Consider the following 23,544-nt stretch of genomic DNA (forward strand, 5'->3'; position numbering starts at 1 on the left):
CTTATTCAGTTCGTTATCTACCATTCCCTTCAAGGAATTTGCTGTCGGCCTTTGTATAAAAAGAGTTGACTACAGAGGCGCTAACACAAGGGTTCGCATGAGGTTACACTAGTGGGAGTGCTCTAGGCCTAAGTAGGGCAACAAGCGGACAAAACACACGATAGAGGTTTTGGATATGGTCAATACTTAAGCCTATGACACCAGCGTATCTTAAATAAGCATTACGGGAACTTCCATCAAACCATACTACTACAATTTCAAAATAAAAATGGATGTAACCAAACTCGGAAGAAACATTTCAACAAAAAAAAAAAAAAGGAAAGCTCTTTTTTATCGTTTAATCATATATAGTAAGTAAAGCGGATTTATTTTGTAAATATAGCTTGTAAATGAAAAATCAACTGAAAATCCTCCGCAAGAAAAATGTATTTGACGGTATGTCATCGTTTACATTTGCTCGACGACTGTTGGTCCTTCGGTGGCGGTAGGAGTTTCGAGGAAGAAATTTCTAAGGATATCTCTTTTGAAAAAAAAATAAATAAATAAAAAAAATCTTAAAAACACACACAAAAAGGTACCCTGAACACCTTGACTAAAATATCGTATTATGAAATATTAAATCAAAAGTACAACATTTCGATCTGAAAATACACAGTTCCATAATTATCACACAGTAACTCGGCCCATTAAAATAGTTACGAACGTACCACATTTCACTTTCAGGTCCACAAATGCTGTCTCCAGTTCATTAAGTAAACCTAGAACCTAATACACTTTGAATGCTAGGCATTCATATTATCATGTCCAAGTTGCCTGGTGGCAATATTTCATAAACTTTCTATCATCACAGTCTTGATGACAAAACTGTTTTCTTGATCGTTAAAAGAGATACAACTACAGAGTGGTCATAAACCAAATCCAATATATGGCCATCAGAGAGCGAGCGAAGTCCACTTCATGAATGTTACGTGACCAACGGGTACTGGCTGTATTCACCACAACAAAAGATGATGAATCTTAAATGAATGGAGAGAATGATTAATCGTTTCTAACCAGTAACACGTTCTAAAAAAAGTTATTTCCTATTGAAGGCCAACCCCCACCAACAGAGTCGTTTTTCATCAGCTGTTCATGTCACAGCTATATTTAGATTTCTCCCATAATAGACCCAAATTTGTTTGTAACGTTTAATGTTCCTCCTGTGGCGAATTCCTATCTGACCTTGGACAGCCTCTGAGCCATATACTCCTAAATTTAGGACTAAAATTAAATTCCTATTTGGCTCTATATCTAACCTTGACCCTTTAAATCCACCACTTAAATCGAACCCCTTCAGCCTCAAATAATACACTATAAAGATACGAAAATGAGGCTTCAAAAAACATTTCGCTCTGAGGAGACTGACGGGGACACAACAGTCCAGGGCTGGGCATACAGACAGGTCAATTAATTGATGGTCTTAGAAGTTGGACCGGGGCATAAAAATGGCAACTCTCAGCCTACACAGAAGCAACAACGCCACACCTACATTTCGAGGGCCTTAAAATCTGAACCCAGCAATTCTCTTGTGCAATCTAACCTTTGCTATTGTCTAGACTTTTAATAAACCTTTACCATATCCTACTAAAAAGACTCCAGCGGAAGTGTAGGAAACAAAAGCAGACTACGGTCTCTATGTATTCAGTTGAATAAACTATTAAGCAAGAGATTACTCCATTTTTTAAATAAGGCTTCTACTAAGAGCTACAATAAGATTACCCATTGTTTATACACACACACACACACATATATGATAAATACATTTCTAAGCTTTATAATTATGATACATTATGCCAAATTCATAGATGATATCTATGCAAATCCCATAAAATATTCTTCTCAGCTTTAAATTTGCGATACATTATGATGCCCAAATCACACATTTTATGTATGGAAGTACCAAAAAGAGAGAAACAATTTGTGAGAAAACAAAAACTTACAAAGTACAGCACAGCAGGCAACCCGGACGAGGTATGTGTACTATGGGGGAAAGCCCTCTTGAATGAATGGCATTGGCTGTGGCATTATACAAACCTTTTCCACCCTACTGATAACTAGACAAACGTCATTCATCAGGGCTGATATGGTACAAAAAATATCTTCTCTGTGTTTATCTATGAAGATTCAGATCAGGAGTAATACTAACACACAAGACGAACATTCTCTTGCGACATACTGATGCATCTCCGGCCCTTTAAAGTCTAATGAGGGAAGCTAACCACTAAACCACAATGCGCCATAAAAAGACCCAACTGAAATCTCATTCGGACTAAAGATACTCTGGCCCATCTTGGTCAGGTGGTTGGCTTCTCTCCTTACAGTCACAAGAGCGAGGATTTCATTAAGTATGTCAAATTCAGGTCATCAATAACAAGGAAAACCATCTCATTTTAAATGAGGGACGAAAATGGGGCATAATTTTCTCGAGAAAATAGATGGAATCCAGCAGCTTCCAGAATAAAAAGGTTATTGCCGTTTGGCTTGCATCAATTCTGTCATATTTAAGTCAAAGTACCTTCTGCCATTTATATAATACGGATCCTTCATGATGGTGCTAACAGCAACGTTTTATGCTTGCACGTGACAAATTTCTAATTCGGTATTGACTAACACTACAGCCATTACGCTCGTCACTGAGTAACCTCCCCGAATTGCAGTTCCCAACCTCTGAGCGTCGTGAACCAAGGGTGGCTTGTAGGCGAAAACCAGTCACAACGGATCAAATCTAATCAATTATTTTGCAGCTGGGTAACAGTCCAAATGTTTCTGCGCTACAACGGACAATATACTTTTTGTTTGTCTCGTCACGTCTGATGCCCAGAAATAAATGCCTTACTTTTCTTCTCAGCAACAATAAGTTATATTTGGCTTTTACATCTTGGTTACCAATGCTTTACCATCTTTAGCCTTTCCTATTCCATCTCGGCCGAAATGGCTGTCTTTATAATCATCCCCGTAGGTATGAATACAATATCCTTAATAAAAAAGAAAAAGTCTAACATCATGTTAGGAAGTGAATAATTACGCTAATAAAGGCTTAAAAACACTAAACCATTATTCATCAAATGACCAATATGTAAATACTGTAAATAACCCTCAGAGAGAGAGAGAGAGAGAGAGAGAGAGAGAGAGAGAGAGAGAGAGAGAGAGAGAGAGAGAGAGAGAGAGATTGGGGGGTGGGAGAAAAGAAGGGAAGGCGGGAGGGAAGTAAGAGGAACGATGATTTGCGTGCAAATTGAGCAATAGGTACTTGGCCGCGCAACGACCAAGTGAAAGGCTTCAAAAGGAAGGAGGCAGAAAAGAGAAGAGAGGTCTAATGGTTTTCCTGGTCTGCTGTATTCTACCCAAAAGAATGCTGTGCGTGATGAAGTTGCACTCTAAAACAGACCGCGGAAAAAAAAAAAAATCACATCTGTGTTACACAGTAGAGCACGGTGACGACCGAGGCGTGAAATAAACCGCAGCACACGATAAAATGAACGTTAACATAAAAGGCTGGCTCAAAAGGAAGTGGGAGGTAGGGAGATCTGGATGACCAACGCACAAGTATTGATCGTTTACACAATGGATTTGAGATAAGGGAGAGATCATTCCCATGAGAACCTCCAAGTGGAAGGCAAAGTGCGGACTCTCAAGTACTTGGAATGAGATCAGATATGTGAAAACTACGGCAGTTCAGTTGATAAAATAAATGACGAGGCAGAAATTGTATACCTCTTAAACACTAATATGACAAGGAATAGTGAAAAGAAGAGGAAATGATTTGCAAGTCCTGTATGAAGTGGCATCCTCCAAGGACGAACGTTAAAATCAATGAATAAATCTGACCCAACGACACAAGGAACTTGGTCTGGATCTTCTACCTACAATACCATTATTGGTTTCAAATGACCTTTTTCTGAATTCCATTCTATGTTTTTTTGTTTAATCAAATGTATAGAAAAAAATTTGACTAAATATTTAAAAAGTGACACCTTTTTTTGTTTGCCTTACTATACTAAATCATTAATAACTTGAAACACTGACAACTGAACATCCACAGCATGCAAAGACGAAAACTCAAGATCTCTCACTTCTCTGTAAGCCTCAATCTTCATTATCCTTTAATTCCAAGAGTAAGTATTTAGGACAATGGAGGACATTCACTAGGCGTTACGAAGGAAAGAGACAAAATGTGCAACCCTGGACTTTTAAGTTTTTGTTAAAGTTCGCCTTGAATTGGCAAAAGCTTTCACTCCATATGCAATCGTGATTTGATTGCCTTTATTCCTGTCCCTGTTTGAAAAGAAAACATCGAAAAATTAGCAAGGTTTTATTTACCCTACAGACCACAAAAACACAAGAGGCCTTTCAAAAATCTGTTAGTATACGAAACGGTACACAAATTCGAATCATACAACCCCACAAATACTGATCAGAGTAAACATGGGATGTTGACAGACTTTCAACGAAACAAACTGGAGTGAAATGTGCGAGGCACTGGCTTAGCAAGAATTGCAAGGTCGTTCGAGATTAGGTTTAACATCATTCAGCAACTTGTAATCAGCACAATGACACTCCAGAACAATCCAACTGAGATTTACGTACTTGAGCGAATTTACTATATGATACAAAATAAAAATTCATACTGTGGGGAGTTATTTAAATGACGGACGTAAGTCCACAACTTTTACTAAATTCACCACAAAGTGTTAAGAATTCGTGGGTTTTATGCATGGGAATTGGAGTTTCAAAGGGCAGGGTAAGAATTGGATACTGAAAAAAAAGAAGTCTACATGAATCTGAAAGTTTTACAATTTGATATAACTTTTAATAAAGTATAGTGACTAGAAGCTTAACAAAGGCACCGAGTTTTCTCTGAAATACACTGAAGTATACATCTGGACTGATTATATATAAACTACCAAACAAAAATGACAAAGGATTTAAGTCTGGGAAGCTTTGCAACTTTTATAAATTATAGTCTTGACATGGTTTGGAACTAGAGAGAGAAAGACATATATTGCCTCTTCTAAATCTGTTACCAAGCGTTATTAACATTGAAGGAGGCCGTAAGTGAAGTTTCTAAAAATCCAACCAACCGACAACTCAAACCAGAAATCCTCCACGTTGATCAGTCCTTCCAACTGACCACTGTTACCTAGAGGGGAAATATGCAACCGGGAAGTTAAGCTTCTCTCATTCACAGCGGGAGAAAATATACCTTTTCTTAAAAATGTCTGTGGGTTTTTTTAAGGGACAGTAAAATTTGTAATAGATGAGTTTTACCCAAATGTATATCCACTAACCACATAGATTAGCATCTAATCTCACAACAATGGAGCAGCTTTCAACTTGCAAGTCCTTGGACATATAAAAACTACGAGTTGAATAGTGACACAATCTTTTTATCGATCACCGTTGATATAACTTCCATTTCATCCTTGAAATGACTCATCTTATTTGGGGCCAATTTTCCTTCACTTTTCGCCAAACGTCAAAGATGAACGTTTACAGTTATGATGTCAACGCCAATAGAAACAATAGAGGTGAGACACGATCAGAACCATGTTTGTAAACATGATGCACCGCTTGTATAACAATCTCAACAAAGCTGTTCCCTTGAATCCAATACATTACTATTACTTAAAGTCTAACATATGGATTTAAAACCATTGAATACGTGCTGGCAAATAAAAAACACCGTACACACACAAAAATGAAATCGTGGAAATTTTTCTCTTCGCAACCATTCGATAACCTCCCCAGACATCCTTGAAGGAGTAAACGACGGGAAAAAAAAAAAAATCAGAAATCCAGCACTGACGAGGTTCACGCGTGCATGTAAGCAAAGAAAATGACTCGCTTTCATTCAACCCCAACCCCCTTTAAGCATAACTACCAGTGACCAGAGCACCACCTCTCTAAGCGTTATCTCACGACTTTCGAACCTCCCATTTCTTTCTTTCTGAAAGCGTTACTCAAAGTCTCGCCTTAACAAAACTTTCGCGTTCATCTACAGACGATCAAATATCATGTCAGCAAAAATTGTGGGAGCTGGGTGATACACGATCAGAGAGAGAGAGAGAGAGAGAGAGAGAGAGAGAGAGAGAGAGAGAGAGAGAGAGAGAGAGAGAGAGAGAGAGAGAGGCAATATTCACGACTCGTTAATCATAAGAGGTATTATCATAAACTCTCCAAATACTGAACAACTTCTCCAGCAATACACCAGGGATGACTTCCCTTCTTAAAGAAATGACAACATAAATATAGGAGGTCAAATGTCACAATCTGCCGCCCACATGCAATTAAGGCCAACTCGACAGAAGCGGCTTTGGCTTATGAACTTTCAGAATAACAACACCGAGCGGGTTATCAGCCTGAGGCTGTGTGAAGTTTTTGTGCATCCCCATCACTGCATGGTCCGTGTTATCTGGGCGACAGGCCGAGATTTCCTGTACTTGCATTCCGACATTACGAAAGCAAAGTCATCGCCGCGCCGGCACGCTGCAGTCAACTGGAGCGGCAATATGACGTGGACACACGGCACTCGACACTCAGATGCCTAACGGAGTCTTGGCTGATAGGTGGAAGTATCGTTTCGTTTTGCCCTTGATAAAAATGACTCAAATAATAATAAAAAAAAAAATTATTTACATCCTGACAAAGGTTAAGAGCAGATGCAACCGCCTTTAAGTGCGTCATTGAATATAACTTCCAAATTCAACCACAACTTCAGTTCTTGCAAATGCATAATCACGGCAGAAACATATCTTTGAAAATGTGAAAATTCCATGATCACATAAAATGATTTAGTACGATTTCTCCATACGCTTGCTCTCTCCCACAATAACCTTCGTACGTCAAGTTGACAAATTAAATCGTTATTTACCACCAACTAAATGCACCATCGAAGAACAGGAACAGAGATTCATCCAAACATGAACCTTCCGGGAGGGAAATTACGAGACTCAACTTGGTGAGATTTAAAACAATCACGCAAAAGCATACAGTTCCGGCTTTATGAAGTTATATGACAATTAATATGAAGTTATATGACAGATATATATATATATATATATATATATATATATATATATATATATATATATATATATATATACATACATACATAACATACATACATACAAACACGTACGTTCAAAACAACAAACTGACTGGCAGACCATAGACCCTGAGCGCGCGCAAAGAGAGAGATAGTGTTGTTGTTGTGACACCATAAGCAGTTCGCAGTTTAAAACAGCAGCAGCAAACTAAGCAACAATGAAACAAACAAACAAAAAGATCTTACTTAACGGTAACATCTTATATATATATATATATATATATATATATATATATATATATATATATATATATATATATATATATATATATATATATATATATATATAATATATATATATATATAATATATATATATATATATATTATATATATATATATATATATATATATATATATATATATATATATATATATATATATATATATATATATATATATATATATAATATTACAACGGGAATCATAAACAAATTACTACGTTAAGGAAGTCGACCATTTGGCACCACAGCCGGGAAGGAAGGAAGGAAGGAAGGCATGAAAGGTGCCCTTCTCCTCCAAGACTTTCCCCGGGACTTCTCTGTCATTTGAAATTAAGAAACTCCTTTTAACTAACCCAGAAAGGGGGATAAGACAAACTTCGTTTCAAAACTCAAATGACAAATATGAGAGCAAAAGAATGAGGCAAACTTCAAGCAATTTCCTCCCAAGCTAATATGCTGACAATCACAGAAAGAGTAAAAATCTATTCAGATGCAAAGCTACTTCCGAAAAGTAGAGAATACTTAACCAGCATCACAATCAGTCGACTGAACACTGCTGCGCGGAGAGGAACACCAAGTCTTGGAAGTGAAAGTACACACAACACCTATGACTGTACTAAACAACGCAGGTCAGTCACCCCTTCATTTTACCTGTAGAAGAACGTGGTGTACAAAACCCAGCCTTGGCTGAGAGTGAACGCAACCACATTCACAAAATAAGACTAATCAAAATCTACACAAAAAGGGTCAAGATGCTAAGGAACGAACATTAACTGTATATCTTTCCTATTCCCCATACAAAAACAATTGTTTAACGACTGGTAGAGACTTCACAAAACTGCACAAACTACGCTCACTAGAAATAACAGGATACAAAACCAGGAGTAGTTTCGGGTCCGCCCGTTATGGTCCAATGATTGCAGTTACAAACACAAACTCGTTTTTCTAAACAAACATCTGAACTCACGGTAACGTTAATCTGAAAACCTATATTCTGGAGCCAACTGGTGTAAACACTGCGTTCGGAAAGGGCAAAAAGGTCAAATCATACAGGAAATTGCTTACAAGCGCCATCCTCGTTTCTGTCCTGATGGGAAGTGTCTATTTCTCAAAGAGACAATGGGTATGCATTCAAGGCAAAAGTATGATTTAATGAGAAACGTTCCTTCCATAAGCTATCAGGAGAGAGAGAGAGAGAGAGAGAGAGAGAGAGAGAATCTTTCAAATAAGCAACACTCACTGCAACCAATCTGCGAAATGACATTGTCTGCGTTATTCAAAGATTTTCTCTGGCATGAAGGCTTAACGCTGCATGTTGCAAGAAGACTTCCCTTTTCCACTTTTTGGACACGCAATAATCGTCGACGCAAAGTTCAACTGATGGTGCAAGACATTACCTACACAAAAAGCATGGGCTGGTTCTGGGTGTGGCTTTGTGCCAATAACCCTAGTGTACTGATTGTATAGTGTCAAGCTGACGTTGATAACCAATCTGTGGTAATTACACAAATCAAGTACTAAGAATTTGTACTGATACAAGTTGATTCCACCCGTCCGGGGGTGGGAGAATTACTTTGGGGAGAGAGAGAGAGAGAGAGAGAGAGAGAGAGAGAGAGAGAGAGAGAGAGAGAGAGAGAGAGAGAGAGAGAGAAATTTCTACCATACAAGCACATGTTTGAATCTGGGGCTCAAAATCAGCAAAACCTCCAACATCCCATCACTGCTCTTGAATTCAACTGATCGACAAACTCATCATAGTTGGCAATTTCCTTTCGCTGTTTATTGCCGATCACACCCGGATTCACCGTATAGTAAGAAGCAGTTCGAAACATTAATGAGTTTACATCATCTCTCCGTCTAGGGTCAAGTAGTGTTGCCCAACTCTTCATTTAATGAACGTTGAAGGACGTATGTCTTAAATTAGGTTGCAGAATGTGTGAACAAGCTTACACACACACACGCACATACATACATTATCTATATGTATGCGGTCATATTTTCAACATACCACCCCTTTTCAAGATGCAACCAACCTCCTACATTTAATGACTAAATAAATTCACCAAATTTCCGTGAAAATCTTAGTTTCAAGACCTGAACTGGATGGGTCTTCCTGATTAATACGGCCCTTCAAAATCTGCATGACAAGTTCGCCGTTTTTTCAGTTATCAAGCCTAAACAGCGACAAAGCCGTCGTTTTTCCACCGCCCCCAACTCGAATTGGTTCAGCAAAGTGCGTTAATTGCCCTTCCCATCAGCCTTTGCAATTTACTTCTAGTCCGCAAGCCTAGACGGCCTTTTCGTTCAGCCCACGATCAGATCAAGGGTTTTCAGCGTGGGGTATGCGTACCCCAGGAGGTACGCCAAGGGTCTGTCAGGGGATACGGGCTCCCCATGGCACTCGAATGAATGTTAGGTGCCGACCTTCAATGTGCTTTAGCAAAATCTGCACTTCGGCCAACTAAGTTAGTTAATGAAGACAGTTTAAGCCATTTCATTAACTACCTTTGGAACTGATATAATAATAATGTATTTTGCTTTTGCAGCTCAGTACCTTAACCTTGAACAAGTACTGCATAACCAGGGGTAGATACTTAAAAAAAAAATTCTCTATTATTTAAGGAATTCTTTATGTTTACAATATTATTGGTTATGTCAGAATTGTTATGTACTTACTTCCCCTCTGTACATTTTTTCTGAGTGGGTTTTGTTTTCCACGTTTTACAAAGCGAAGGGGGTACCTACACACTGACATTACAAATACCCGAAAGGGTACGTGAGGAGGAAAAGGTTGAAATCCCCTGGTCTATATAGACCGTGGTCCAGACCTACATCATTACTACCATCGATCGATTGAGCAAACCCTGACAGTAACGTCCATTCACGGTCCATTAACTGTTAGTACAGTACAGGTTCGTTAGAAAAAGGTCCATATCATGACCCCGTAACGGGTGTAAAGAATAACCAGGCTAGGAACATGCATATCAAATCATTTTTGTGCACTGATCAAGAGCAGTGATATTTCCTTTGGTTCATAATAGCACGCGTCAAAACATAAACAAGTTTACAGCATCACAGATAGTACTTTGCATAAATTGCACCTTGTTTCGACGTCTATATGAATTAACCTTAGATTTATATAAATGTGTGTGTGTGTGTTACAGGTAGATAGCGAAACCAGGCATTTCACTCAATTACCTGAAATTTAAGGCAGATAGGGAAATGCACTTAAGAGAGTGCATTTCGCTATCTGCCTGTAATACACACACACACACACACACACACACACACACACACATATATATATATATATATATAGATATTAATATATAAATAAATATATATTATATATATTATATATATTATATATATATAATATTTTTTTATATATATATGTGTGTGTGTGTGTGTGTGTGTGTGTGTGTATGTGTGTGTGTTAGGAAATCTTTATGAATCATTAACTTATGATTATGTATCTATACATATAATCTTAGGTTCATTCATGTAGAAGTCCTTACAAAATGTAGCTTATGTAGAGAATCCGTGTATATATATAATTATATACACACAAACACACACACACATATATATATATTGATAACTGATTAAGAACTATGGCAGATACGGTTAACGGTATAATTATTCTAACACAAATGTTTGATGATAAACTCCCAACCTTTCATGTGGAAAAAAAAAAAAAAAAAAGTTTAATTTTGCTCACATTTTCTTACATCGATACAAAGAGCGCAATGGACTCGCTTGGATGTTGGTCTAACCCGCGTGTTCCAATCCTATCAGGACTAATAAGCACAATTACCCATAAGCGATAACGTGGAGTGTAGGCTACACCCCACGAATAAGACCCTAGATAGTCAAGCTAAATACATCACGTTCCGGGTGTATATATATCCATCCTTTCAACTGAGATCGGCTTCATCATTAGCATTACCAAGAGAATGAAATCCCTAAACTTATACTGTATACATATTAATATGTTGAAATCAACACACACTTCTGGGACCTCATTAGGCCCAAAGCCACGACCAACTGGCTCGGATATCATTATCATCATTTCTCATACACTCTATCCAGACGTATTATCATTGTCTTTTATTACCCACTTAATAAAAACATTCATCAGTTACTTCAATAATGAAAGTATTTCTACCCACTAAGGCATTTTCCAGTAAAACAATTATATAGCATTTAAACGACCCCTACTTGCATTATTCGTGTCGGAAACAAAGTCATTGCTTCAATATTTTCAGCTCCTCTGCGAGCACATCAGGGGATCACACCGCGTCATTCATTAAATCTGATCAAAAGCCAAATACGACGAAACGAGCCCCTTCCCGGAAACGTCATTAACGAACGTAAAATATTTCCTCCCTGAAACGACGACTGACTTTTTATGAGTTCTGAAACATTTCACTAGTAATGAAATCATCCACTGAAGCAATACGGGATATCGTGTGCGGAAAGAGAACTGCTCTGTTTAATCCTTTCACAATGGCACAGCAAGTCATCTGTATTCAAGCGGTTACGTAACAGCTTGCTTTCATTTCTTCTTTGACATTTCCGACGCATGCTTAAGCAGCAAAGTTGATCGTTGAACCCAGAGAAATACAGCAACTTAAATGTGAAGCAAACAAAAGATCTTGGTGTTAAGGTAATGATGAAGTTACAAAAAACAAGCATGCGGAAAAAACTCCAAAAACTCCTACTGCACTAGTAAATTAAAGGCAAGGTTTATGAAGGAAGCCCAAAAATGTAAACTTTTGAAACACCAGTCAAGAAAACCACATCTTGACACCTACACGTCGAAAAATTGAATATTTCTTAAACTAGTATCTCTAACTCAATCCTAATCAAGTGTTCTTTCCAAGCTCTTTACTGTACTAAATACAATTTACAATTGTTTATTCTTCGACTAACAATGACTAGCCTAACCATATAAAGGTCGGCTAACATACTGAACTGAATGGGAAATTTGGAACTTGGTAACCTCTCTATTATTATTTTTTTACATTTGCACTCAATTCAATTGGCAGTTAACACTATCTTCATTGGTAACTGAAGGAAAACAAAATCTGTCATTAATGGGAAAATAATTCTAACCTAGCTTTATAAGAAAATCCTTCCACTTTTTCCAACCGCTATACCTATGCCTCATTTATAATGTGCTCCAACTAAATTTCATACATTTTAGATGCATTTGGGCTGACTACTTTACTTCCACCGATCTTTAGGGAGTCTCAAAAGATTACGGGTGAGCGCGAGAACCCCTGCCAGCACAAGGCTGGCTAAATCTAAATCAAAAGTCGAAGATAATACACCCTAGGACGTTGACACAAACAGATGTACACCTACTCCAATAATTAACAGTTGCAGGTTCACGTACAATACTGGTACACTTTACATACAAGAATACATTTATGCATGCATCTAAGCAAACGGATGCGAACTTTAAATATTTAATTTTGAAAGCAGGTAAAAATGAGCCTATATATATAAGTTATAGAGGAGTTGATAATGGGCATGTGGAGGATTTTGAAGATTAAGTCACACATCAAGCTGCCGAGGGATTAATATTTTATGATGGAAACGAAAAGGCGTGTTAAAAATAGAGTCAGTGTCGTGGCAGGACAGCTGTTGAGGCGTCTCTCTCTATCAGGCAGGTGAAAAGTTGAGCCTAAAACGAATTGGGAGTTGTTGGTGTAAGAGGAGACAGTGCTTATTTGGGAATAATGGAGAGAAACAGATGAAACTAGTCAGCAAGTTCCCAAAAAATTGCTAGATACAGTTTAAAGAAAACAAGAGGTAAATAAATGAACAACGGAAAAATTGAGAGAGGAATAATAAAATGGACGGTAGCAGAAGAGGAGGCTGTTCATTTCCATGGGTATCTGTCAGTCAGTATAAGGAAAAATCGTGGGAGTCAAGAGGTGTGGTGCATATAAACCGGATGAAGTCTGGAAAGTTGGCAGATTTGTGTGAAAGCTTAGGGAGATTCTTCAAAATACCTAAGAATAGGATAGAATATAGGATTTATGCCATAGGCCAAGCGCTGGGACCTATGAGGTCATTCAGTGCTGAAAAGGAAACTGATAGTAAAACAGGTTTGAAAGGTGTAACGGGAGGGACACCTTGCAGTTGCACTGTGAATCAATTGTTAGGAGAGAGCAGAAAGCAAGATGGAAGAAATAGTATATGAACGGTATAGTAAAAGGGATGAGAGGAGTTGCAGCTAGGGACCCAAGGGATGCTGCAAAGAACCTTAAGCAATGCCTGACGTGCACCGCACGAGGTGCACTGACGGCATTAACCCCCTTGGGGATCAAAATGACTGAGGAAACGAAGGTGGGAATGTATACAAGAATCGCTGAGCCACGTCTCCTTTCCTGAATCGATGTGTAGATACAGAGATGATTTAATAATTGCTTTAGTGTCTATTTAGTGTGAAAATAACTGAAAGGTCGGGAAATAGTGTTGTAAAGGTCGATAGATGAGCGAAAAATATATTCTGAAAAGGCTAGATGGATGGGTGAGAGGACTTCTGGTCCAAGAAACACCAAGAGAAGGGCACAGGGTATGTAAGAAAGGTTCGACACCTGCTGATGAGCATTCTGCGACGGTGGACTGGCTTCATTTTGATTCAGCTTTTCAAAGAATGAACCAGGCAAAGGCCACTGTTTTCTCTTTGAAATTTGGAGCTACCCCCTTAATGGAAGCAACTTAATGTATGTGCGTTGTTATGCGCACATTATAAATATAACATACACACATTAATGTGTATATATATATACATATATATGTAATATATATATATATATATATAATATATACTATATATATATATGTATACAATATTAATATATATATATTATAATAATGTTATAATATAAATATATATATGTGTTATATAGTATATATATATATATATATATATATATATATATATATATATATATATATATATATACACACACACACTATATATCATATATAATCCGTGACCCACAAAAGAAAAAAGAAATCCCAAACCAATGGAAGAAAGGTCCGACAGAAGTGAACTGCTCCACACAAGATACAACACAACAGAAACCAGACGGCCGAATTAGTTCTCAATGACAACACTGTATAGCCACCAACCGATTAGCCCAATTAAGAAAAGGAAGGGCTAGGTGTGGGTGGATTGGGGAGGAGGGTCGGCGCGGCCGCAAATGCAAGACGAGGCAGCGACTTAACCACCTGAAGAGAGAGAGAGAGAGAGAGAGAGAGAGAGAGAGAGAGAGAGAGAGAGAGAGAGAGAGAGAGACTGCTTATAGTCTAAAAGAATGAAGTACTTTTTGCGACTTATCTATGTAAATTTGGTGGCCTGCAGAACCACGTTTACTTTATCTTTCCACCAACATAGGGTTACCAAAACAATCCAGTTACAAGATACTCTCAAAACTGGAACTGACTTGCTTTTACCTCTACAACAACATCACACTTAAACAGAAGACGACTATCTTTCAATACCAGTTTTCAGATATTCATCCAAGTCGCTCAATGGATCCGGCTTGTCATGTATGATATCACTACAGCACGTCAAAATCCACCAGAGTTGTACTAGAACTCGATGATAGTTTATTTTCTCGATGACGCAAACCCGTGAATCATGAACCCTAACAGACTTTTGTAGTTGGTTCACTCACGATAGAGACAATATAAATGATTCAAATCTTATGTGCTGGTTCTATTCAATAAAAATGGAAATTCAGTACCGTATTGTAATGTCTGGAAATCACATCTAACGAAAACCCATATTTTAGCAGTTCCCAACGTGTGTAATATCTAACCTCTCCAACGTCAAACAGCCTTGACAAGTAGGATTATCTTTAATACCTAACAATAAAGACCTGAAAACCATATCGAAACACAGTCGAGACAGTTAGTAAATGGGTCATCCAAGGATAAAAGACGGGACATCCGACCTTCAGCATCTTATGTCAATCATCGAACACTGGAGGGAACAAGTCAAGGGTATATGGACTGCGCTAGTCCTCCTCTTTTTTTCTCTCTCTCTCAAGATATTATTTCCTAATACTACTAGGTTTACTGATCGATCCAAATCCTCTTTCCTATTCCAATAAAAAAACAGACTATGAAATCATTATGACCAATAAACTTCGACACTAGCAGAGTTCTCGGTCCAATGTTGAGAGACACTCAAACTGTTGTATTTATGCAATATAATTCTTATACGGATGACAACTAAATTAAATTGGCCCGACCAACCACTCTCAAAATTGACAGCCCCTAAAATTACATAAGCTCAACCAACCAATCTCAAAACTGCCACAGCCTATGTTGGAAGACAAAAATACTTTAAACATTTTCAAGGCAAAAATAAACTAGTAGTTTCGAGTCATAAATAGCCAACTCCATTTCGCAATGAAAACCAAGTTAAATCCAGGATTTTCAAGCATTATTCAAAACCGTTCCAATAGTCCGTGAACCTGTTTTAATACTGAAAAAGGGTGGGTTGATAAAACATTAACTCGTTCAAACTAAAGGCGATTGCAGTTCGAAGCAAATTCTATGTTTCAGTCCAACCATAGACAGCCCAGTAATCTGAAGTACAGTAACAAACAAACCACTTCAAGGATGCGCCAGTTCCAAATAGCCCACCATCCCCGACACCCGTCGTCTACTACATCCTCCACAACGTTCAGGCAAAACAGCCTAGATGATATGCAAATGAACTCCCTCAAAAGCAATTAATTAAAATTTGAAAAACAAAAAACCTGAAAGAAAACAGCTATTCACTTCCACTTGTCGAAATACTAGACGACACTCCATCAACCCCTCCCCCCCACAAAAAAAAATCTTGCAAATCACTTATTTACAATGGCTTCTCAATATAAGTGTTGCAAGATGTTGCCTGAAGACCGAGATCCTCTCTCAAGCGATTTCATAACACAAGCCAAGGATCGACACAAAGCAGGACAGTGGCTAACCACACACCGTGACTCATACTCATGCCTTCAAGCCAAGAGTCTCTTTCTCATCCTCGCAGCAATTCCACTAATGTTACAAATTGTAAGGTTTTCTATCAATGTTCACCGCTAAATCATAAGTAGTTTTCAACTCATGAGAGGGTAGCGGAATATTAAAAAAGAGGTCTATGTTAGATTGACAACAAAATGTTTAAAACCCATGAAGTGGGTATGCATTTAGTGAGTTTTTAATTCAGAAATGTCAATAAAATTTCCAATCCCTGATTGATAGGAGGTCTCAACAATCTCAATGAAATTTACATCCTCTTGAGAGCTACTTCGCTAACAGCTTCATTTTCATCCCGTATCTGCTGTATTAGCAGATACGGGATGGTAAGAAATACTGGTTGGTAGATTATATTAGACGAAGTATATTTACTTGTAGAAGGTAGCAGACAGAACACGTTCTGTTTCTGTGAGAATATATATCATGAGGGCAAGGTAGGCGGGGGAAGAGAGGTTAGGCTCAAGGTAGAGGATCTGTCGCATGAGACTGTGTGCTGGGTGGGGCCTGGAAGATTATACTATATGGGATACGGTAAAAGGGATATAGTCGATTTGTCAATTCCTAAACCTAACATGGTTTTTTTTTTTGATGGGGTCAATTTTAGCTGAGTTGCCCACATGGCATCTTTGGACAACTCTGCCAATTTGCAATCCCAATATGGCCGCCATTTGTCATACTGCAATATCATACTTTGTTTTATAATGTAAAATCCTGTGCAATATCTCTTTTCATGGGTTTTGTGTGTGTGTAGAATCCATTTTTTTTTATATTTTATTAGATTACAGGTCAATCTCATGCATTAAAAGTCGAGGTTTTACATCTGGTTTAATAAATAATGCAGACTTCAACACAATGCGACTAAAATATACCGTACAAAGAAAATAAGAAGGCTACATATCTTTGTGAAATCATTTTAAGGTATCAGATTATGTTACACATATGTACTCTGCTTATTCACCGGCCAAAATACACAAAAAATGAAGAAAGAGGAGTTTGAAGCATAGGCGTGCATTGAATGCAAAAGATCGTGGTCTCATGGAGGCATAAGTTGAGAAGTATCCACATCCACTAGAACACCACACCCCTTCTCTGTACAATCCTATCACTGGCCAAATTGCACCTGCTTTTGTGAGTGTGACTGAATCATTCATGATCGGAGAAAAGATGGAAAGGAAATATAGAGAAAATCTGCTGGATGGGTTTTACAACTCAATCAGTAGTCCCATCAAGTCTATGTCAATTTTAAAGGAAACGTTCAATGGATACACATAATTATTTTACATTGTGTGGCCACATGGGGGCACTATGTCATATCTAATTGCCTCAATTCATGGTTGCCTAAGTCACTAACCAACTGGAACTGAAAAAACCATTCTTTGACAAATACCAAGATGTATCAGCAAAGAATCATGAGAGAAAACGCCGGGTGGTAATATCAACTATGAGCTCTTCATTGGCAGCCCATTACCGAAACGGAATACTATTCTGAAAAGCAAGAAAATAAGCGAAGACTAAGTAACATGTTGTATACATTCAATTTTGATGAAAATGTGACAATTTAAACGCCAGACAATGGTGCATTTGGCCACGATGCGGCAGATTTCCTATGTCCTTCAGGTAGCTAATATTAGAAAGGGTATGAGAAGTGTGCTGAGTGGTGACTCTGATGTGTTTATCCTGTTAGTATATTGGGTACACTGGGAGGACATACAGTGCAAGGTCCAGAGATGGACCGTTGGAATGGGACAGTCCTTGATATCAAAGCAACTTGTGCTAAACTAAGGACAAAATGTCTTCAACTCCTTGGCATGCATGCCCTCGGTGGATGTGACAACCTCATATCCATACGGTAAAGGTAAGACCAGGGGATCAGATATTTTAATGATAGGGGACTTCTAGGTCTTGGCTGATGTACTGGGTAAAGTGGGTGCTCCAGAGGCTGATTTAATTGAAGAAGCAAAACCCTCCTTTCGTGCTCTATATGGACAGCATTAAAGAAATTCTATGAAATCTGCCTGCCCCAAATTTATGACCCTTCCTCCAACAACACCCAACCTGTTGCAACATGTGCTGATGGCTCATTTGCAAGTGATGCTGTGGAAGGCAACAGGCCACCATGCTCCGCCTGGTAAATCGGCTGAAATATCACAAAATTTGGATGGGAGATTGAAGACAGTGTTCCTATTCCTGTGATTGCTAAGGGTGTACCTGCTCCACCAGACAGACATATGAGATGTATTATGATGACTGGGGAAAATATATACATATATATCTAAGTTATCAAAAAATAATTTTGTTATATATATGGAGGTGGCAAAAGACAATCTTGCATATCTTCAAAATGTATAATTCTTTAATGACTGAATTTAACTAACTAAATATGAATAAAAAGAATATAAAATGTTAAGTGCTACTTTCATTTGTTGTTCATCAAGTCATATTTAGCTTTTACCCAGCCTCTAGTGAATATAAGAATGAACTGCAAGGGTAAGAACTGAATTATTACATGGCATCGTGATGTCAAAGGTCGTGGACACCGAAAAAATGAAGACCAGAGAGTCTGTCTGGCAGAGCAGGACGTAGAAATGAAAATAGGGGACACGTATAGATTAAAAGATATCTAATTGGAAGAATGGGTATAGATTAAAAGAAAACTTAAACTGGAAGAATAACATATTTAATAGATTCTGTGCAAGAAACCCCATAATAAGAGCTATTACACATCTGATTAGACAAGTTAAGTTTTAAAGCTGGTGCTCGGAGGCCATCTTGATTTATGCATATTACCGGAGTTCCCCAAAGATGCCATTTGGGCAACCAAGCTAAATTTGTTCTAAATCAACGTCTAAATCCAAATTAGAAAAATAAGAAAACGGAAACATTTCTAGGTTGACTATGGACTAGATAGGAAAGTCAAAACAACGAACACAAGTTGGACACAAGGCTGGATGGGATCCGTTCATCAGATGGGAGGGAGTGTGTGAGGTTTGAATGGCCAATGCATAGTCGGCCAAGAGTTGTATCCCATCGTCTATTCTTTCACAAGGGTTCAAACAAAAGTAATATATATACTAGTAGGTTTAACTGTGCTGAGCTTGTTATCTGAGATCCTGCACCAGAAAAGACTGCCAGCAATTTTCCAAATAGTTACGGGAGAATTGGCTAGTAATCTGGTATGGGATGGTTCTGAAATGTGGGCATCCCGACAAAGCAACAAGGCGTTACAGATTAGGCCAATTATTCTGTGTTAGGATTGGCCAATTCTTTATAGGTGAGAAATAGTTTTGCTTATCTCGTGCGTTTGCTTTGTTGTTCATTGTGCAACGAAGGTAATATTATTATTATTATTATACACACTCACACATACATACATCTACATACATACATACATATATATATATATTATATATTATATATATATATATATTATATATAATATATATATACACTAATACATACACATATATATATATAATATATATATATATATAATATATATTATATAATTATAATATATATATATATATATATATATATATATATATATCTATATATATATATATATATATAGAATCTAGCTGGTCATTTCTACCAGATACATAATGTCATTTTAATAGTAGTCACAACGCCCTTTTAACTTCTCAAATTCTATGTTATATTTTGGATATGCTTGTCACTATAAAGCCCTCATATCCAACTTCAAAGAAATATAAAGAAATCACGATGACTGGCAAGGTGACCTCGTCGTGATTATGGTATGGCGGGTTCGTTTCCCGCTACTGGACATCTTGATTTCTTCATATTTCTTTTAAGTTGGATCTGAAGGCTTTGTAATGACAAGCATATCCAAAAATGAGCAAAGAATTTGAGAAGTTAAGAGGGCATTGTGGCTATAAAAATTACACACATTATATATATATAAAAAATTAGAAAAAAAATGTCCGAGCTATGGTGTGCGTGTGCACTTGCTTGCTGGTATTGGAGCAAACTAGTGCTTGTGACGGACAACACAATTTCACACCTACAAAATACTTGCCAACTCTTTTGAAATATAAATTCGTCATGTGGTGATAAGCAAGATCTGAATACCATGTATGCTAAACATGCAAAAAACCGCTATGTAAAATAACCCTATCTAATTGCCTCATTATCATGTAATTTACCATCAATCCCGTTATGAGCTATTTACAAATTAGTGCCTACAGGATGCAAACTGGAGAGAGTGGGGCAGGCTATATTTAGTTTTTTTCTTCCTTCCTCATTTTGCTAATCATAGTTGATCGGTTGCAAATGACAATTTGGATTATAAATTGTTCGTAACTGCAGAATGGCTCTTGTCAAACCATACAGATTCGATTTCAACCTACTAATATTTAATTATCTTTTAAAATACTTCCTCTCATGATATTAAAAAAATTGTTTTCCAACGTATGGTTAGGTATGAAATGAAAAATGTTCTGAAGTAATGTGCCAGAACAGCTAACGCGTCACCACGTTACATTCAAAATTCTTTTCTGGTATAAATTCAAATAGGGCGGCTGTAAGAATTTTAAATACTATAAATTTGAGCTGAAACACTCCTCAAATGCCCAAGTTAAAAGTTAATCTGGGATACGTCCCATTATCAAAATAACAGTAATAAAAATAGCATCTAACCAGCAGCACTTTCAAATACCTTGATAACGATGTTATAACAACTCTGAATACGGTATCTTTCCAGCGTTAATAATGCTTTACAAGTTCAAAGGCGGTATCCACATTCCTTCCAACTTCCTTAGAACAAGACTAGGGTTCATTATCACAGGCAGCGAGAAAATGTAATTATAATAAATGAGCCATTATATTACCAGGCACACATTCGTAAAATTAATGACTAATGCAGTAATAAGCTGGTGTTACTAATTTTGCGAGAGAGAGAGAGAGAGAGAGAGAGAGAGAGAGAGAGAGAGAGAGAGAGAGAGAGAGAGAGAGAGAAATTGATTCTTTTCTTACTTACCTTGAGCCTGTTGATCTCCATCTTGAGAGCTGCAATTTCCTGTTTCTTGGACTCGCAATTCTTCACAAGGTCGGAGACTGTCTTCTCCAGCTGTGGCTTATCCGAACAGCTACAGCTGGAGGTGGCGTCGAGGTTTGGGCCGAGGGCAGCGTCGGGGATTTGTGGGGTGGTACTCAACGTCGTCGTCGTCGTCGTGTCCGGAGGTTGCGTCGGCTGTGGGGGCATCACTTGAGTCTTGGCATTTGACAATGGTTGATTTTCCTTGTCTTTGCCGGCCTCCATCTTTTGACTGCCGCTGGACTTGTTAGTTGGGGGCTTCTTCTCCTCCTTTAGCGTGGGCAGCGACTGCACATCGGGGCCGCCACCCGCAGATGAAGTCGATATCTTTTTGCTGGTGCCCTTCTGATTCTGCTCCTTGGTGGAAGTGGTGATGGCCCCACCACCGCTGCTCTTGTGACCTTGTTGTCCGGACCCGCCGTGGTCCTTGGACATCCTACGAAATAAGGATTTGAATCTGAGTGACATTTTGACACAATCACAAATCAACAAACAAAAACAACAACGCTGTCAAAGGAGCAAATGTGGCGCTGCCCAACAGCATTGGCCACCCACCTGGTCTGCTATTACAGTCACGCCCACCTGTTAGAGGAACATCTTTACTTGAAACTAAGGATACCGTAGTAAGTTACTCGGTAAGCAGGCACAAACAACGTCAAATGGTGACATTCCCCTACGGGAACTGTGGACTATATCCTTCTCGTATCTCGTGTGGAATGGACCACAGTTTAAATGACAATCATTCTTCTTATCGTAGAATGGTTACAAAATTTTGTATTAGTCGTATAATTCGACCCCTAGACTCATAAGAGTATTTCGTTACATATGAACACTTCACCACTGTTACCAACAGTCCAACAACACAGTTGCTTTCAAATGATGGAAACTTAGAATTAAAAGTTCACTATGAAGTACAGTACCACTACCCCAGTGAAACCACCCTCGGCCTATTTCAAAGTCACTTTCTTCCGATACGTATTACTTCAATTGATGGTTTCAACTTCCTGAGCCTTAAAATCTTGTACTGACAGAAGAGACACTCCAACGGTATCGAAAACACTTTTTTTTTCTTTTTTATCTACCACCACTCGAACGCTCTTTCCCCCAACCCAAGTCCATTCTGGGACGGACGCATATGCACCCCAAACCGTTGAACACACACACCACTCTTCACTGACGGACCGGACCAAAACAAGCTTCCCCAGTGGATGAGTGTCAGAGTTGCCACTAACCAATTAACTGCTACTATATTAATTCATCACTGCTAATAAGTATAAAAACTACCCGAACTTTAATAAAGCTATTACTAAATGTCTTACATACATATAACTGTCAATAAATTTAATGCACCACAAAGTAATCGTTTTTTTGTATTCACTGGCAACTGTACAGCTATTACGAATGTTGCCATCTCGCACTAAAAAACTCACCCAGGCAGCCCGTGTTCACTACCGCAGGTGGTTGGTGGCTACAAGACCCGCTACGTTTAACTATAACGAGGAAAGGTAATCCTCAAATAGTATCTAAAACGGAAAATACAGCGCATCTAAAATATCAACATTCTGGGTGTTAGTGTTTACGCTTTTCTTAATAAAACCTATATGACTATTAAAGGAAAACTCCAAATTCTAGCCGATGCGCACACACCAGGACTAATATTTCTCTTTGTAAATGTTTCACTATACTAACTGCCATGCTAGTTTTTGCGTATGATGATAATCATTAAACTTAATTCTACGTTTAACAGTTTCTAATATTAAAAAGATTGATGATAATACTTACTTGTTATGGAATATCGGTATTTCCCTGCCTCATTTCTTGGTTTATTTTTTGGATTCCGTACAATCATGTATACCTATCTCCAAGACTTCAGCTCATAACGGGGGACTAGGCAAACCATAATGATAAAGTCGAGAACGATACTGTACTTCATAAGGCCCCTTACTCTAAAGAGCCCTTGGCTCTTACATGTCAACGTGAGCTGCTTACTAATTTTCTTTGCTAAGACACTAAAGAAGCCTGATAAATTTAGAAAACTGAGCCGGTGAAGATATATGGATTTTCCTTTACATC

General features: G+C 38.0%; 1 protein-coding gene across 8 annotated transcripts in view; it reads right to left on the reverse strand.

The window, feature by feature from the left end:
* LOC135215298 (cytospin-A-like) overlaps positions 1 to 23,544 on the reverse strand; it is a 692,483-nt gene that overhangs the window by 61,154 nt on the left and 607,785 nt on the right. For all 8 annotated transcript variants that reach the window (XM_064249852.1, XM_064249851.1, XM_064249854.1 and 5 more), the window contains one exon: positions 21,415 to 21,907. In XM_064249852.1, the coding sequence (XP_064105922.1) occupies positions 21,415 to 21,907 (493 nt within the window). The remainder of the gene's footprint in view (positions 1 to 21,414; positions 21,908 to 23,544) is intronic.

This window comes from Macrobrachium nipponense, chromosome 5 (genome assembly GCF_015104395.2).
Source record: "Macrobrachium nipponense isolate FS-2020 chromosome 5, ASM1510439v2, whole genome shotgun sequence".
NCBI lineage: Eukaryota > Metazoa > Arthropoda > Malacostraca > Decapoda > Palaemonidae > Macrobrachium > Macrobrachium nipponense.